This window comes from Elaeis guineensis, chromosome 1 (genome assembly GCF_000442705.2).
Source record: "Elaeis guineensis isolate ETL-2024a chromosome 1, EG11, whole genome shotgun sequence".
NCBI classification, from domain to species: Eukaryota; Viridiplantae; Streptophyta; class Magnoliopsida; order Arecales; family Arecaceae; genus Elaeis; species Elaeis guineensis.
In genome coordinates this window covers 181820664-181839207 of record NC_025993.2, presented here as the reverse complement: position 1 = coordinate 181839207, position 18544 = coordinate 181820664, and the positions used below count along the sequence as shown (strand labels likewise).

At 38.7% G+C, this 18544-nt stretch overlaps 1 protein-coding gene across 1 annotated transcript; it reads left to right on the top strand.

Moving 5' to 3' along the window:
- The first annotated feature begins 1336 nt into the window (after window positions 1-1336).
- LOC105039976 (protein REGULATOR OF FATTY ACID COMPOSITION 3, chloroplastic) lies at window positions 1337-7668 on the top strand. The gene is made up of 5 exons (XM_010916326.3): window positions 1337-1626; window positions 2307-2361; window positions 2479-2535; window positions 5222-5299; window positions 6957-7668. The coding sequence occupies exons 1-5, from the start codon at window positions 1354-1356 to the stop codon at window positions 7430-7432; spliced, it is 939 nt and encodes a 312-aa protein (XP_010914628.1). The 5' UTR covers window positions 1337-1353; the 3' UTR covers window positions 7433-7668.
- Window positions 7669-18544: the final 10876 nt, after the last annotated feature.

Below are 18544 nucleotides of genomic sequence, written 5' to 3'. Positions count from 1 at the left end.
TTTTTGGCGTGCTAAGAAGCAGACAACAGTGTCTCGTTCCTCTGCAGAGGTCGAATACCGGGCTATGACACATACTATCAGTGAATTACTATGGCTTCGAGCCCTCTTATCCGATCTCAGTGTTCACATCATGGTCCCATGTTCCTTTATTGCGATAATCAAGCAGCTTTACACATTGCTGCAAATCCTGTGTTTCATGAGCGGACCAAACACATAGAAATTGATTGTCATTTTGTCAGAGAGCGACTACAATCTCAAGACATTGCTACACGATATGTTCCTACACATTGTCAGCTTGCAGATATCTTTACCAAAGCTCTCGGCTGTGATCATTTTCAAGAGATTCTATGCAAGTTGGGCATTCGAAATCTCTATGCACCAACTTGAGGGGGACTATTAGGAATGTACATTGCCTATATCAGGAATATACAGAATATTAGGAATGTACATTGTCTAGAATATTTTTTACAATGGCATGTTACAGAATATTAGGAATGTCCATTGTCTAGAATATTTTATAATTACTATGGCATGTTTTTGAATTGGGAGGATCATGTGATTGATATAGGCAATGTACATTCCTAATAAACTGTGTATTGATGCACACTAATTTACAAGTTGTCTCCAATAATACAAAGCAAATGATATTTAATTATTCATATATTTATGAAGATTTCTTGGGCATCGATTTTATACTTTTCTACTTGCATTCCATTTTTTTTTTGGCAGAAGCATTCCATACTTTTCATTAGAACCAGATAAACTACTAAATAAAACAAAAATTAAAAAAATAGAGATAATCAACCAAGTAATCTATCTAAGCTCATCATATGGGATACCACAATATAGCCTTTCAATCAAAGAGAGTGTGTATGGGGGCATGAGACTTTTTTCATAGACGATAAAGGATAGAATGGCTAATGATTGGGTCGATTCTGCATATGTAAGATATTGTCCGTTTTGATCTCTAGCACTGTCGTACGGGACTGTACGATTTTATTCTTTAAAATATATCTCATATGTAAGTGAAGATTTCGAACTATATAAATTATACTTTCTCTTGACTCATAACCAATATTGATCTAAAGATATCCTTTCTACCTATATCACAACAGTAACTATAATATTTTGATGGATAAATAAATTATTCCTCCTGTTCGGAAGCTAAGGTATTACATATAAATATGTTTGTTTTTTTCCTTCAACAAAAAATCAAACCTTACGAGTCTAAAAAGACCAACCAAATCGAAGCCCGGCTACCTTATCGGGTTCGGATTTGGATCTTTCGGGATCCGATATCGGAGCGCCTTATCTGCGATCTTCTTCACAGTACTCCCTTATTTCCTCCAAGCCATGGAAGCTGTTTCCTTGGCTTCCTCCTCCTCCAATTCTTCCCGTTCTCTTCTACGAACCCTAGTCTTCCAATGTCCCCAGAGGCTCAGGTTAACTCACTGGTGGTCGCTTCCCTCTAATGGATTCTCTTATCAGGAGAAGCTTTCCACCGAGAGGGGAAGGCTGGTGGTCGCAGGGGCTAAGAAGAGAAAAGAGAAGCCCGATTCCCACAGCTTCGTTCCTAAGCCGGACGAGGCCACCGGGCCGTTCCCTGAAGCCATCCTTCTTCAAAAGGTGATATCTTGGCAAGAACTTGTCGTTTTTCTTATGTTCTCTGGTTCTCTTTTTTTTTGGGTTGGTCGATGAGATGGGTTACAATTTGGAGCTACGAACTCTTTATTTAATTTATTTATGTTATTTCACTTTAGTGTACCTTAGAATATTGGAATTTCAGTGATTTCGGATTTCTTTTTCTCTGAAGCTTTTGATGAGGATAACGTTTGAAGTTGAGCCTTTTTTCTTTTTTTTTTTTTTTTGCCCCTTCCTTGCCTCCTGTACTTCCTTCGTTTCCCAGCTTATTCTGGAGAGAATTCATAACATCCGATTGGATTTTTTACCCTTTGCTGGTGCTGGTGTCATTAGTTATTTCTTTTAGAAGAAAAGATTGTATGTACTTGGTATGGGTGCTTTGAGTTTTTTTTTTCGTTATTGATTAGGAAACTGTTCTTTTTTTTGGTTGGATGTTGGAGTTCTGTGGTCAATTCATTTTCGCTTGGTTCGTTTGTTGATTTCTTGAAAAAGTTTAATGGGTAGATCGCTTCACTTCATTTATAATCATTAGGAATCAACTTTTCATAAATTTATAGGAGACCAGCTGGTATTACCGAATGCTTGTTATGGCCACTGGAATGCTTTTAAGTTTCTAAATAAAACCTTTGAGCTAAGTAGGTGTTTCTTGTTTCTATTACTTACAGAAAACAATAAAGGAAGATGGTAGAGTTTTACCTGAATTTGCAGATGCTGAAGAAGGTACTTGGAATCTTCAGCACCAATTTTAATCTGCTTTTGCTATGATAAATTTATGTATTCTTGATAAATTGCATCACTGATCTTAATAGCAGAAAGTAATGCCATTGTGATTTGCAGAAAAGCTCTATGAGTTTCTCAAGCTTCAGCTAGAGAGTGATTTAAACGTTGAAAGAGGTAAACACATCACAATCCTTCCTTTTCTTAAAATTTATTTAGTCATATTTATATAACTCTAGAGATGCGGTTGGCTCAAAAGAATGAAATTTATTCGCATCAGCAAGTATTTTTTTATATTACTTGCTGAAGGGACTGATATCTCAGACATAACAAGTTTAGTGGATATCCACTCTGACCTAGCAGGATCCTGTGCTAGTCTTATATATCTTTTTGCTGTTTTTCTTTTCTTTTTCCCTTTGGAACATTAGAATGGAACCTCATTGCCAAAACTATCATACAACAAACCAGAAGCATACAACAAACCAGAAGTATAGAGAGTGGAAAATAGGGCTTACAAAGCAAAAGCCAAAGTGAAGATTGGCCGACTTATAGTGGAAAAGCTGAGCATAGTATCTTCTATATATGTGCACCATACTGCAAAGTTTTCTAACTGGAGTCAAATACCAGGGCCAGCCAGCAATTTCTAACATTTTGAGTAGGCAGCACATCTATGGAAGCCACATCCAGCCACCTCGTGGTAGCACCCTGTAAACTAATAATCTAACTGGAGTTGCATCCACTTCTGATATCATTGTAAGCCAATCACTTTGTAAATGACTACGTGCTTGGATGCTAGATTGTCTATAAATTGCTAGCAATTCTTGTTGTTGTTGTTCTTTAGGGACAGAACAGGGAGGTGAGATTTGAAAAACTCATTGGTTCATCTTATGGTGGATTGTAGGAGATCACCAGCACTCTCCAAGCAGGAAATGCATATATGGGTTTCAGCAAGGTTGAGCCCTCTATTGAACAAATATTACAGAACCCTATGCAAAGTTGGTTTGGACAAAGGAGATTTAACAGAACCAAGTAAACATGGAATTAACAGACAGAGGAGGGAGGTGATGGGTGCTATATGGGGTTCCTTTGCTGAGCTGAATATGCAGTGATTTATGATGATCTAGTAATGTAGTTATAGATGATAGTGTTGATCTCGATATATGTGAAAATGGATGTGCAGAGAAGAAACATGCCAACAACTGCAGTGAGATCATGATTATCCTGGATGATCACACTTGCATACCTGACTTGAACACACTATGAAAAAAAAAATCCTGGAATTGAGAGGGTTAATGATAAAAAAGATATGTGTTCTAGTTGAAGGTATTGTGGAGGAAAAACTTCTATAGTTGTGGATGGTAGTTTTGGTCTCAATATATGTGAAAATTGATGTGCTGGGAAGAAAACAACCCAATAACTGCAGTCAGATCATGATCAGCATGGATGATCACACTTGAATACTTGATCCAAACACGCAAAAAAAGAATTTTCCTGAAGTTGAGAGGCTAATAATAAAAAATATGTGTTTTAGTTGAAGGTATGGTGGAGGAAAAACTTTAAAAATGTGATCATCTGTGAATGTGTCAGTATAGTATAAAAAATATGTGTTTTAGTTGAAGGTATGGTGGAGGAAAAACCTAATTTTGCTTCTAGTTAGATATAGTATTACTTTTACAATTGTTGAATAGCCTATTGTATTGGGAGACACAGCTTCCATGTGTAGGTGGTAATAGGTGCAATTAGGTTCTTAGGTAGTGCATATTCTTTGGGTGCAAAGATGAGAGTGGAGGATGGTGGGTTTTTGGTTTCCATTATAGCTGTGATATGGAAAATAAATCTTGTGGATTATTACCAGTATCTATGAGCCCTCGCTCAGGGGAAAAAGTTTTGTGGCGGGTGCTAAAGTGGTTGGTGCTAGGGAATGATTCAGTTAGAGGGAGCTGATACTATTTGGTTCTCTTGTTAACAGTTGGTGGTTGGAGCATCTCTCCTGAATGGTATGTTTAGTGCCTCATAAAATTGAGACATTCATTTGGATTTTATTTTAATAAGCACATTTAATGTCAATATCAAGTGTGGATTTGAGGAAGATCAGTGTCTCATTTGTTTCTCTGGTATGGTTCTTCGGGAGGTTTTTATGAAGAGGTTAGCTTGTCGCTTTTCTGTCAGTGTGTAGGGGAGGCTAATTATATTAAATCATCTGCCTTTGAGGGATAGAAGACTTCTAGCAGTGTCCCTTGGGTAATGTTGTCAAGGGCCCGAAAAAGAGAAAGACGAAGTCTTTAAGAAGGTTATCAAAGACAAGTATTGTGTGTACAATCAGATCGCAGCATGTATGTTGTTACAGGTAGATGCTTCTTATAATAATGTTGCCAGATCATGTGATTCTCTATTTCTATCATTTTTTACACTTGCTTATAGAGTGTTTTCTCATGTTCCATCATCTCCTTTAGGTCTATATGTTGTCTCTTTTGTCCTTTACCACCTTGCAAAAGGGTAGCAAATTCTGTCACTTTTCACTGCCCGCATGCTTTTCTATACATACCCATACACAGTTGTTCCTATAAACATTTAAAACATTTTAATCCACTTTTTTCCTCCTTAAGAGGCATAAACAGTATAAACTTATTTTGGAGAAATGATGCAGTATCTAGATCTTTTGTCCTAATTAGTTCTCTGACATAGTATGCATAGTGTACTATTGGGAGTATAAGGTTTGTTTTGAAAGTTGTCCTTTTCTTGATATAATTTATGAAAGTAACAATGATGAAACCTATTCATGGATTCACTTCAGATACTTATGTAGACCTGTATATATCCAAGTTTTCTTGCTATATGCTTGCTTATGTTTCTTTCTTGGCAGTGCGTCATTATGAGGTGGTTTATTTAATTCATGAAGATCATGTGGATGAGGTTGAAAGTGTCATATCAAAAGTGCAAGGTACTTTTTGGACTAGTTGATTTCTCTTTTGATTTATTCTCTGCATTTCCATGTTAATAGGCACATAATTTTGACCATTTTATTATCGTAAGAGATAGGCACTAAGATGACAGGAATGATGACATAACTTCTTACGTTGTTTCATTTCTGTGTTTGGTGGACTTATAGCTAAACCTTAATTGTGAACTCTGCTTTTTGTGCTTCTGCTTTCATAAAGACTGATACTTGATAACAAGTTTCTTTTGTTTGATTATATGTATGATGTCAACAACCATATTAAAAGTGGAATAGGATAAAAAAGGATTCATAATTCACTTAGTATGACAAAGCTAAAGCCTGGTGAACTCTCATCTTCTTTGACACATACTGACCTATAGCCCAGTGGTTGCAGCACTTAACTTATTTGGGATAAGGTTCTAGGTTTGAACTTTGTGGGGTTGTTCTTGAGTGATTGACTCAGGTAATCTAATTAGTGATGCTCTAGAATTAACTTGACAGAATTAGGGTAATCTAAGAGAGTCAATCAAAACATTGTTCTGCTTCTTTTTCCTCATGGCTTCTGCAAAAACAGTGTGTTAAAGAATTTGCACTGGTTTTGAGTGTAGGGAATTAGGACATATAATTAAGGAACTCAGATGGCCTTTCTGCAGGTGAATGAGCTTTTTGCCTTCTAATTAGGGTAAATCTGGATCTTACGAGAGCGTTAGATACAATGGATCAAAGAGGCTTTTTGAATGTCTGCCTCAAGGACATTCAATAACCTAGTGGAGGATGGTTAGATAATGGGCTTAAAAAGCGTACTGGATCTGAAAACCCTGGTATATCTTCCTGGGTTACCACTTGTAGGGGCCTCTGACAAACTGAAGATTCAAGCATGCTTTCTCTTTAGTTCATCTTCATGTGGGACATTTGTGGCTACCTACCATGTGCTTTGTCCATTTTTCGTTGGAGAGGTAAAGGAATCTCTAGCGTAATTTCCTCTAGCTTTCTGGTAGAACATTTGAAGGAAATGTCAAACCTTTCAGTGAGTCAAACCATATAAGGATCAAGCTCCAAATTGAATAGTAAACTGTCAGACCTTTCGAGTCTACTATGTCATCTTCAATTCAAGATTGGCATGATCACCATTTTGACTACACTTCAATGTCCTCAGAACTGTGCTTATATTTGCATGCATATGTAGGCTAAAGCCACCTAGTTGCTGCATGAACGACACCCCATCCTGCTTGATGCATGCCCAGCTTACTCTGACTAGATGGCGTATGGAGTTTGTGACGAGCGATTCTTGTAGGCAGAAACCACCTCCATGTTTATGTCTATATAGCATGCTTCATGTCCTTCTATGAGGATGCTTATCATTGGCACAGGAAAGTGTCTTCTAATCTCTTCCTTCCTTCTAAGACTTGTGGCATTATTCATGCCACAACTTTTATTTTCCACAAAAGTATGAAATAAGTGGTGAAGGAAAAAGTTTTGCATTTGGAATTGTTTATCTAATTGTTGATGGATGGATTATTTCATTGGACTACTTAGCAACAAATTATGCATTGCTGACTACCCATTTTTCTAATGTAACGGCGTATGCCAGGCAATATTTACCTGTTAGTGTGTAATTTTCTCTAACCATGTGTGGGTCTTTCTTGCTCCACCGTTGCAGATTTTATCAGGGAGAGAAAAGGAAGGATTTGGAGGCTGAACAATTGGGGCCTTAGGCGACTTGCTTATAAAATAAGGAAAGCAAAGAATGCCAACTATATTTTGATGAACTTTGAGCTAGAAGCCAAATTAATCAATGACTTCAAGAGCATGCTGGACAAAGATGAACGGATCATTCGGCATCTTGTGATCAAGCGTGATGAGGCAATCACAGAGGACTGTCCTCCCCCACCGGAGTACCACACCATACGTGCTCAACAGGGCATGCTGGATGAGGAATATGAAGATGATGAGTTTGATGGTGAAGGTGAAGACTGGGATGATGAGGGTGAGTTGGAAGTAGCTGGTGATGCTGACAGTGATGATGTTGATGAGGGTGATAATATTATTATTGTTGGCAAGGATGACAAGGATGATAGAAATGATGGTGTGAGTAGAAAAGCGAAAACATTAAAGGCTGAGAAGATAGCTCGGTAGTCCATTTATCTTAGTGTATTGCTGCTCTTGTTCAGTTTTCTTCTGTGATAAAGTTTTTGTACGTTTGAACCAGATGACTAGAAATACATGCATCAATGTGCATCACCAAATGGTTGGAATAAGAAGTATTTACAGTATTTGATCCAAGATACAAATATGGGTAATATTGTTATTTAAACAAGGTGTGGGTTGTCTTAAATGCTTTAGCTAATCTATATAGCTTATATTAAATGTGACTTGAAATGTTTTTAAATTGATATGGATGATTCGCATTATGATATGAGTGTATTATTTTCTATATGAGCTTTTCATAGTTTCAATCTAACACTGCGCCTTCAGACTATGGTTTCAGTGGTGCTTGTATCTTGTTACAATGGCATCCTATGTTTGCTGCTATTGCACATTACAACCTTTCTGATTGTATATCTTTTTGTTGAAAAATATTATGACTTTTATAAAATAGAATGGCTGTTACTAACCATTTTAAGAGGTAATAATTCATGAAAACTACAAAATAACAGCATTATTTTGACAAAGTCACTGTCAACATGTCCCTTATGTTTATTTATAAAGAGTCAAGATTGTCAATCCTTTGTCTATCCTTGATATCACAACTTTTAACTACTACTACATAAAGGCTGGTGTCTACAAAACCTTGAGCAAAAGGACAGAATAATGGGTTAAATTTGAAAGATTTTTAGCACCGATCTCAAAGTGGAACAAGCACTACAATTGATGTACACATGTAGGTCAAATACTGCTAACTCCACTGTAGAAATAATACTTTATTCTGCAAATAGTATGAGCAGACGGGATAGTCATCATAATGAACACAGTAATCTTTTACATGGAGGTTGGGTGTGTCATTGAGGCAATGCCAGCGAGAAATGTTGCAGCATAGGCCGTAATGATCAACGGCAACTGTTGAGTTTCAATCACGCAGCAGAATATAAATTTTAAAAATTTTAATATATATTTAATATTTAAAAATAAAATTTAACAATTAAATTCAATCACCGAAACTCAAAAGCTTGAGAACCTCTTGACGATTTCAATCAAATCACAACTAACATGCATATTAGGAGAAGACCAGAAGTCATATACCACCATGAAGACCATAAATTGGTGATTTTGATATCTTCACAAGACTCCAAAGCACAAGCCCTCAACTCGTCATGGAGCTGCAGTCTTCTTCGCAAGTGCGCTGCCGATCGTCTTTCACAAGAGCGGGTTGCACCATTGCTTATACACCTTCATGACCTCCACTAAGATCTCTTTAAGAATTTTTTCTCAGAAGATCACACTATACAAAAATTAAATCAGATGTTCAACACTTGAACATACTGATTTCAGGATAAGCATCTCATGCTTTTCTTTTTCTTTCTCCCTTTCCTTTCCATTTTCTCTCCCTTTTCTCTGTCTTTTTCCCAAATTTTTTTCACTTTATCCTCTCATTCTCACGCCCAACCACAGCCAAAAATAACATGTAAAAACCCGGTGTAGCGCCCCCTATTTATAGGAAACAAGGGGTGACACCATGGGACGCCAACTCTTGGCATCCCTTCATTCTTACATGCCCCAATAAAATTTTTTTAGCATGGAATACAATGACTTGGCATAGAATAAAAGGTGTTTCATCTGTAGAAGGATTCTTCCTCTACCAGAAAAAATTTGAACGCCATAATATGGCACGTGGGAGATGGAATGGCGTGGGAAAAATAAGAGTCCTAAACATTAGGGACTCTTATATATACATCAAAAAATATGGCATCCCATAAATATATGGTGTTCAAACTCCTTCCAAAAGAAGGACTCTCCTTCTTCTGCGCCCATAATTCCAAAAGACATCTGATGTTACGTAGAATTAATAAACGCATAGAGAATTAAAGGAAAGAGTTTTAATTGAATTGGACTCTTCCAATTCCAATGCCCAAATAAATATGGCGTCCAAAAATAATTTGGCATGGAGTTCCTTCCAAGAGAAGGACTCCACCTCTTCTTCCACGTCCACATTATCCTAAGGTATCATCACATGGTGCACAAAATTAAGGGACAAGTGGATCATGTAAGAAAATTAAGATAAATAAAGGGGAAGGACTCCTCTCCTTAACTTCCAAAATTAAATGACGCCTCATTTATAATTTCATATGGTTTTTGTTGGGAATAGTGTCCCAAAGCCAATCGTCAGCCTGTTGACGGTTGTGCTCCTTTTGTATTAGTACATGAATTATAAATAAATAAAAGTTATTTTGGTATTTTTTCATCACAAATGTTTCATCTTCTAATGAACTCCTGTGCTGTGGTGAAGTCCTTAGGACTATTTAGACTCGACAAAGGAAGATTTGTCGCTTAGTCCTTAAACATGTTCGCGACCAAATGATACGTTGTTACCAAGGACGACAATATTTATCGAGCATAGGTCGTTGTGTGCCATATGGGTTGGTTGTCCTCATAACCAAAGAGTGTGGAGACACTGGTATGGCATACAGGTGAGATGTAATGGTACATCTGCACTGAACGTGACCAACTCCGGAGCTATTTCTGCTGTCAAGATTTGCTCCGATGGGATATGGGTATAAATGTCCCTCCGACCTGAGACCGCCACGGTGACTTGCAAGCAACTCACTGTACTTAGGCACTGGACTACCTGAATTTCTAATTCAGTGACGGAAGGATGCTGGGTGTAGTCAAGTACTTGACTTGTCGGTGCGTGTGTCAAGATGGGATTGACCACTCCAGTTTAGGAGCTGTGTACAGTCGTGTTTCAATTTAGCAAAACCTTGGCCAGGGTAGTCCTAGTGAGGAGTCACAGGACTAATTGAGTTGAGCACGATTCAGATGATATCATCAGGGTTGACAGTTTAACTCTGAGTCATCCTAAACACAGGGGTCAAAAGGGATGAATTATACGGTAACCATATTCATGTAGGTTCTGAATGTTGCGATTGCGATTATTCGACCTATCCGGTCGTCGGGTACCATTGCTAGATGGTCACTTCGATTAGTACAGAAATTGGTTCCTGTGCTACCGGCTTAGGTTCGAACCTGCGGGGTCACACACATTAGAGGTTCCTTTCTGATCTGATGGCTGATTATGAGTCTTATCTATCTGGGACTCTATAATTGAGAATTAGGATTCTCTAATCATGAGTTCCACACATTTTGGGTACCGGGGTCAAAATTTTGAATTTCAAATTTTGAATTTGAAATTTGAACTCTTTGATCAGGGTTTCATATCGATGGTCTCTGATGCCTGATTGCCCATCAGATTTGGACTCAATATTTATGAGAGGTTTAATTAGTGATTTAATCACTAATTAACTCAATTTGATTGAGTAATTATTTTTGGATCAAGTCCAATTGAATTGGATTCAGTTTGGATTGACCCGATTAGGTTAAATGTTGACCTAATCGCTAAGGTGGTTTAGTCTCTGATTTGATCAGGGGTTAGGTTTAGTTAATTCCTGATTTGATTAGGATTTTATTAAGCCTAATTAAGCCTAATTATGTTGGGTTTAATTTGGTCTAATTGTGCTCAACCTATTTTAAACTAGGTTGGCTCAATTTGAATCAAACCACCTTGTTTTAAATTCCCTACGTCACCCAACTTCCTTGCACCCATTTGAATTCACGAGAAGAAACTTCTCATGAAATTTTTCTCACGTAAAACCCTTCCCCACGTCCTCATTTGTGCGCCATATGGATGGATAAAATAATTAGTTAGCCATTCAAATTCAAAGCATGTTTGAATTTGAATGGATAACTTATCACTTGCCCTTTCATCCTTATCCATTTTGTGCGCCACATTACTTACACGAGAAAAGGTTTCTCGTGAAACTTTTTCCACGCACAAAGAGCCACGCCCCTTCTCTTCTCACGCCCAAAAGGATAGGGATAAGTTGGTTTTCGTTTGAATTCAAATTTGATTTGAATTCAAATGTGTAACCTCTTGTCTTTATCCTCTTACGCGGATAAGACACGTTCGACGTTGTTTTAAAAAGAGGACAAAGGTGGGACGTGCGTAGAAAAATTAGGAGAGAAACTTTGGGGCGTGAGGAAGGCTTCTGCGCAAGGTGAAGGTCCAAAACCTTCCGAGAGAAAAAGAAAGAAAAGAGAGAAAATTGGGCGCAGGATTTTTGGTGTGTACCCTAGGGTTTCTACCTAGGGTTCGGGAAGTGAGATTGGTGTGCCACGAGTGTCGTGAGTCCACCAAATTTTAGAGAGAGATCCATCAGCCTCTCAAGTAACTGTGCAGACGATCCGAAGCGTCCGAGAAGTCGGCACACATCGATCGAAGGAGTTCGATCAACATCTGCCATCAAAAAGGTGAAATCACGAACTAGCATTCCTGAGGAGCTGATCAGACGGGAGCTTCGTGTGGACGATCCGCAGAGGCCAGACAGTTGGGTGGCTGCGACGTGACGATCAGAGCTCTCCGACGGTGATCAGATTGCGGTGATCGACTACCCGCAAAAGGTGATGTGTTCTGAACATAGTACTGTAAAACGTTTACTGATTCAAATTTGAATTTCAAATTTAAATGCATGCTGTTGTATCATATTTAGATCCTAGTGTAGGGTTAATTAGTATTAATTAATGAGATTAATTAATAATTCTGCTGTAAAATAGTAATTTTGAAAAAGTTTTAAAATTATCATTTTGCCCCTGCACTAAATTTTCGCTTCAATTGGTATCAGAGCAGGTTCTAGAATATGATATACATATGCATGCGTAGATTAAGGTGTAATCTATAAGTTTAAATTTGAAATTCAAAATTCAAAATTCAAAATTCAAAAAGATTTAAAATTTGAAATTTAAAATTTGTTAGAAGTTTCAAATTTGAAATTCAAAATTTGAAATTTGAAATTTGGTTGAAATCTCAAATTTGAAATTTGAAATTTAAAATTCGAAATTTGAAATTCAAAATTCAAAATTCAAAATTTGAAATTTGAAATTTGGTTGAAATCTCAAATTTGAAATTTGAAATTTGAAATTCGAAATTTGAAATTTGAAATTCAAAATTCAAAATTTAAAATTCAAAGATTGAAAATTCGAAATTTGAAATTTGGTTGAAATCTCAAATTTGAAATTTAAAATTTGAAATTTGAAATTTGAAATTCAAAATTTAAATTTTGAAATTTGTATATTTAGATATACTTGATCCAAGTAGCAAGTAATCTAATTGGGTTGGTTGCCATGGCCGTCCGGTCATAGGAGAAAAGTAGGGTTTAAAGGCCCTCTCTTCCCATTCGATGGGGTCTCCTATGGTGGTAGGGGTACCGATGCAATTATATCCCATACCGATGAAGCAGCGAAAGGACTTAATTAAGAAATTTATCATGAATGTGTTAGATTAGATCTAAAAGAAAATTTATGATTTATTTTGAGTTATTTTCTGTTATGAAATGAGCAATAGAATTGCTGTTTATGAAATGTGCTGATCCGTTTGTGAAATGAGTTAACACATTTGGTGAACAGAAAATAAAATCTTTCAAATTTGAAAATTATTTTCGAAATGCCAAACCCTGACCCATCAGCCCAAGTACTTAATTAAAAGAATTAAGTGTTGTCTAGTAGGTCTAGAATTGTGAATTAAGACCTAAGACAATTGCATAAACTTTTGGGTCAATGGGTTAGATGAATTAGGTCCATAATTGGGTTAGACCTAAGGTTAGTTTAAAAAATGGACGAATTGGAGTAATTGGTCAAATCTAATCAAAAGTTGAATTAGATTAGGTCAAGGATACTCTAGACTCAACTTCAATAGTTGTAGTTGAATGGGTCCATGTCTTTAACTAGACCAAGATGGACTTAATTCATGGCTACGCGGTGGAGCTCTATTTACTAAGTTGATCAAAATTAAAACTAATGAACCGGTTGGTGTCTAAGGTAAGTTCGGCAGTTTTGACCAGTGGTTCTTAAGCGGGAGCTACTCGCATTGATTCGATCATTGACGAGTTAATGGCAAATCTCCACCACTGATCTCACTTACCTGGCCAATCTGGTAAGTTAGATTTTGATTAGATCACTTGGTGATTAGAGCTCACCCATGTCATTAGGTAAATCAGTATGACTGATTTAAGTGCTCCTAATGCCAGCTTTAATTAAATCTTTTTTAATCTGACTTGGTGAAGTCAGTGAGAGGATTGAAATTGGCTGGATGATTTCTTCTCTACTATTCTTTAATAAAATTCTCAAAATTATTAGGTCCCTAAAATGATTAAGTTATAATGATAACTAAGTCATAGCCTCCCATTAAGTGAATGATAATGAGTCCATTAGTTCAATGATCATTGGAGGCCCAAAGGCCTGGTGCTCATTGGCCAATGGAATTATTATTCATAATATGATAATTTGATTGAGTCTTTCTGATGGTGGTTAGGTTGGCCGGCCAAAGTCGGGCCTCATCATTTATTGGTCCGATTCACTAAATTAAGTCATGTTAATGGTTGGACCTAACCAGATCTTTTTAGTGGAGGCCAAAGCCTACTGATTAGGTTCTGGGGCAAAATCAATTACTAGAAGTTGTTTAGAGAAACAACTGGTTAAGAACCTACCCATAGATGCACATGGGTTGACCAACCAAAGTTGGGCTCGTGTGTAGTCTGTGTGGATTCTAGTACCCATTAAGGAATTAAAGTAATTCCTCGAATTGGAGGATGAGGCTACCAGTTCGTAAAAATATTGGGAAAAACTTTAGACTAAAGTCCAAGTCTTTAGTATTAATTTATGTACTAATAGAGGTCTCGTTTTCTTTTAAGCAGCTATGGCCACTACCCTGTCGCTCCGGTCATTATTAGATAATGACAAGCTCATGGGACCCAATTTCGATAGCTGGTATCGAAAATTAAAAATTGTCCTTGAGCATGAGCGGATCCTTTATGTAGTAACGGATCCAGCACCTGAGGAGCCAGCTCCGAACGCTAGTAAGGCGATCCGAGACACTTACTTGAAGTGGCTCAATGACCGCACCACTGTTCGATGTATTATGCTGGCAGCAATGAATGACGAGTTCAGCCGAAGGTTTGAGAACGCCCAGCCACAGGAGATGCTTCAAATGTTGAACGACTCCTTTGGCACGCCTGACGACGTTGAAAGGCACAAAACTAGTTGTGCTATTTTCAATGCTCGGATGAGGGATGGGGCCTCAGTCACTGATCATATACTGTATATGATCGAGATGATTGAGCGCCTAAGCAAATTGGGCTTTCCTCTGCACGAGCAGCTCGGTAAGGATGCGATCCTTAATTCCTTGCCCAAGTCCTTCCTCCCATTCCTTACTCATTTTCGAATGACAAAGCCTGCAGTAAACTATCACGGATTGTTGGGGTTGCTGCAGAACTTTGAGAAGGATCACCAACTCCATAAGGAGTCGGTGAATGTAGTGGGAGGGTCTTCTTCTCGTCGTCAACCCTTTGGGAAGGGGAAGAAGAACAAGAAGAAGAAAAATAAGAAGGTGCAATCTCATGCTGGGACAGTAGCACGGGGTCAGACCAAGAAGCGCAAGCATGACCAGAGCCAGGCGGAGTGCTTCTTTTGCAAGAAGCACGGGCATTGGAAGAGGAACTGTCCTCAATACATTGCCTCCCTGGATCCGAACAGGCCAAAGAAGAAGCAAGGTAATTATATGATAACTCCTTGCAACTTTTCGATTTGTGATACTACTGCCTGGGTATTGGATACCGGAAGCCCTTATCATATTTGTAATTCGATGCAGGGTCTGCAGGTCAGTAGGAGATTTGATGAAGGCGAGAGGTTCCTGAATGTTAGAGATGGAAGCAAAGTTTCAGTTCTAGCTTTAGGAATCATGAGTCTTGTAATCAATTCTCGTAATGTAATTCTGAGTGAATGTCACTATTGTCCAAGTTTTTTATTAAATATTATTTCTGTAGGCCTTTTGGCCATGTACGGTTATGATTTTTTAATAAAAAGAAATATTTGCAATATCATTTTGAATGGTGTTACAATATTTGTTGGACAATTAAATAATGGAATTTACTTACTATCACAGCCTGTTAATGTGGTTCAAAAATTCGGTAAACGCTCTAGAATAGATAATGTGTCAGAAATCTACCTTTGGCACTGTAGGCTAGGTCATATCAATAAGAACAGGATAAACAGGTTGGCTCAAGAAGGAATTCTTGAAGTTAGTGATTGTGAATCACTTCCAACCTGTGAGTCCTGTCTTCTTGGAAAGATGACCAAGTCACCTTTTACTGGAAAAGGTGAGCGAGCGAGTGAACTCTTAGGTCTGGTACATTCTGATGTATGTGGACCCATGAGCTCAAGTGCAAGAGGTGGATTTTTCTACTTCATAACCTTCACAGACGACCTATCTAGGTATGGGTATGTCTATTTAATGAAGCATAAGTCGGAATCATTTGAAATGTTCAAACTATTCCGAAATGAGGTAGAAAAACAAACTGGGAAGTGTATTAAAACTCTTCGATCTGATCGAGGAGGTGAATACCTTTCCAATGAGTTTCTGACGTATCTAGGGGAGAATGGGATTCTCTCTCATGGACTCCTCCTGGAACACCACAGCATAATGGTGTGTCTGAAAGGAGGAATCGGACCCTGTTAGACATGGTTCGATCCATGATGGGGTTTGCTGGTCTGCCGATCTCCCTCTGGGGATATGCGCTCGAATCGGCTTATTACCTTCTAAATAGAGTTCCGAGTAAGTCTGTAGCCAAAACGCCATATGAGATATGGATAGGACGTAAGCCAGTACTCTCGCACCTTAGGGTTTGGGGGTGTCCGACTTATGTTAAACGTTTAATTACAGACAAGCTTGGACCTAGGTCTGATAAGTATAATTTTATAGGGTATCCAAAAGAGACCAAAGGGTATTATTTCTACCTTGCTGATGAGCAAAAGGTGTTTGTCAGCCTTAAGGCAATCTTTTTAGAAAAGAAGTTCCTTAGTGAAGGAACTGTTGCCTCTAAAGTCGAACTTGACGAAGTTCGACAGGTGAAAAAACCGACACATGTTACTGAACCTGAACCGGATTTGATTAGATCAGATCCGGAGCCCATTGATTATGCACCCTTAAGGCGGTCTGGTAGAGTACCACATCAACCGGACAGATACTATGGTTTCTTGGTCCGAGATGGTGATCCTATCGAACTTGATGAAAATGATGAGGATCCGATCACCTACATGGATGCAATGCAGAGACCTGACTCTGAGAAATGGTTAGAGGCCATAAAATCCGAAATGGAGTCCATGAAGGTCAACGATGTGTGGACATTGGTTGACCCACCCGAAGGAGTAAAACCCATAGGGTGTAAGTGGGTCTTCAAAAGGAAGAGGGGCGCAGACGGAAAGGTGGAGACCTATAAAGCCCGTCTGGTTGCCAAGGGATATCGTCAACGTTATGGTATAGACTATGATGAGACATTTTCTCCTGTGACAATGCTCAAATCCATTCGGATTATGCTTGCAATAGCTGCCCATCTGGACTATGAAATCTGGCAGATGGATGTGAAGACAGCTTTCCTAAACGGAGAGCTGGACGAAGAGGTGTATATGATACAACCTGAAGGGTTCACATCCACAGATGAGTCTAAGGTGTGCAAGCTACAGAGGTCCATTTATGGACTTAAGCAGGCATCTCGGAGTTGGAACATACGTTTTGATAGGACGATCAAAACGTATGGCTTCGTTAAGAACGGAGAAGAACCCTGCATTTATAAGTGGGCTAATGGTCCAGCAGTAGTATTTCTTGTATTGTATGTGGATGACATTCTCTTAATCGGGAATGATGTCCCTGCATTACAGGGAATAAAGATTTGGCTATCGTCACAGTTCTCCATGAAGGATTTGGGAGAAGCTTCCTACATCCTAGGGATGAGGATCTATAGGGATAGATCCAAAAAGTTGCTTGACTTATCCCAGTCCACGTACATTGATACTATGCTGAAAAGGTTCAGCATGGAAAATTCCAAGAAAGGCTATCTACCGATAGGCCATGGAATTTCTCTCTAGAAGAGGGATTGTCCGACAACACCTCAAGAGAGAGAGCGTATGGGTAGGATTCATATGCTTCGGCAGTGGGATCTATCATGTACGCCATGACATGTACACGATCAGATGTGGCATACTCACTAGGGGTAGTGAGTAGATACCAATCTGATCCAGGAGAGAATCACTGGAAGGTTGTTAAAACCATCCTGAAGTATTTGAGAAATACTAAGGACCAGTGGCTTATATATGGTGAATCGGACTTGAGACTTATAGGGTTTACAGACTCTAGTTTTCAGTCTGATCGAGATGATAGCAAGAGTGTGTCAGGATTTATTTTTACCCTTAATGGTGGGGCTGTCTGCTGGAAGAGTTCCAAGCAGCACACTGTGGCTGATTCAGTATGCGAGGTGGAGTATATTGCTGCATCAGATGCTGCCAAAGAAGCGGTGTGGCTGAAAAAATTCATCACCGAGCTCGGAGTAGCACCCTCCCTTGTTGGTCCAGTTCTGCTCTACTGCGACAGCTCTGGAGCCATTGCTCAGGCGAAGGAACCAAAGGCACACCAGCGGACGAAGCATATTCTGCGCCGCTACCATCTCATCCGGAAGATCGTAGATCGAGGTGATGTCGACCTTCAGAAGATCGACGGGAAGGAGAACCTGGCCGACCCATTCACTAAAGCCATTGCGGTGAAGGAGTTCAACGACTACAAGTCGAAGATGGGTATTAGATACTGCACCGATAGGCTTTAGGCCAAGTGGGAGATTGTTGGGAATAGTGTCCCAAAGCCAATCGTCAGCCTGTTGACGGTTGTGCTCCTTTTGTATTAGTACATGAATTATAAATAAATAAAAGTTATTTGGTATTTTTTCATCACAAATGTTTCATCTTCTAATGAACTCCTGTGTTGTGGTGAAGTCCTTAGGACTATTTAGACTCGACAAAGGAGGATTTGTCGCTTAGTCCTTAAACATGTTCGCGACCAAATGATACGTTGTTACCAAGGACGACAACATTTATCGAGCATAGGTCGTTGTGTGCCATATGGGTTGGTTGTCCTCATAACCAAAGAGTGTGGAGACACTGGTATGGCATACAGGTGAGATGTAATGGTACATCTGCACTGAACGTGACCAACTCCGG

Coding starts and splice junctions, on each gene's coding strand:
- LOC105039976 (XM_010916326.3), top strand. CDS start 1,354: ATGGAAGCTGTTTCCTTGGCTTCCTCCTCCTCCAATTCTTCCCGTTCT. Junction 1,627..2,306: donor AAGCCATCCTTCTTCAAAAG/GTGATATCTTGG, acceptor TATTACTTACAG/AAAACAATAAAGGAAGATGG. Junction 2,362..2,478: donor ATTTGCAGATGCTGAAGAAG/GTACTTGGAATC, acceptor TGTGATTTGCAG/AAAAGCTCTATGAGTTTCTC.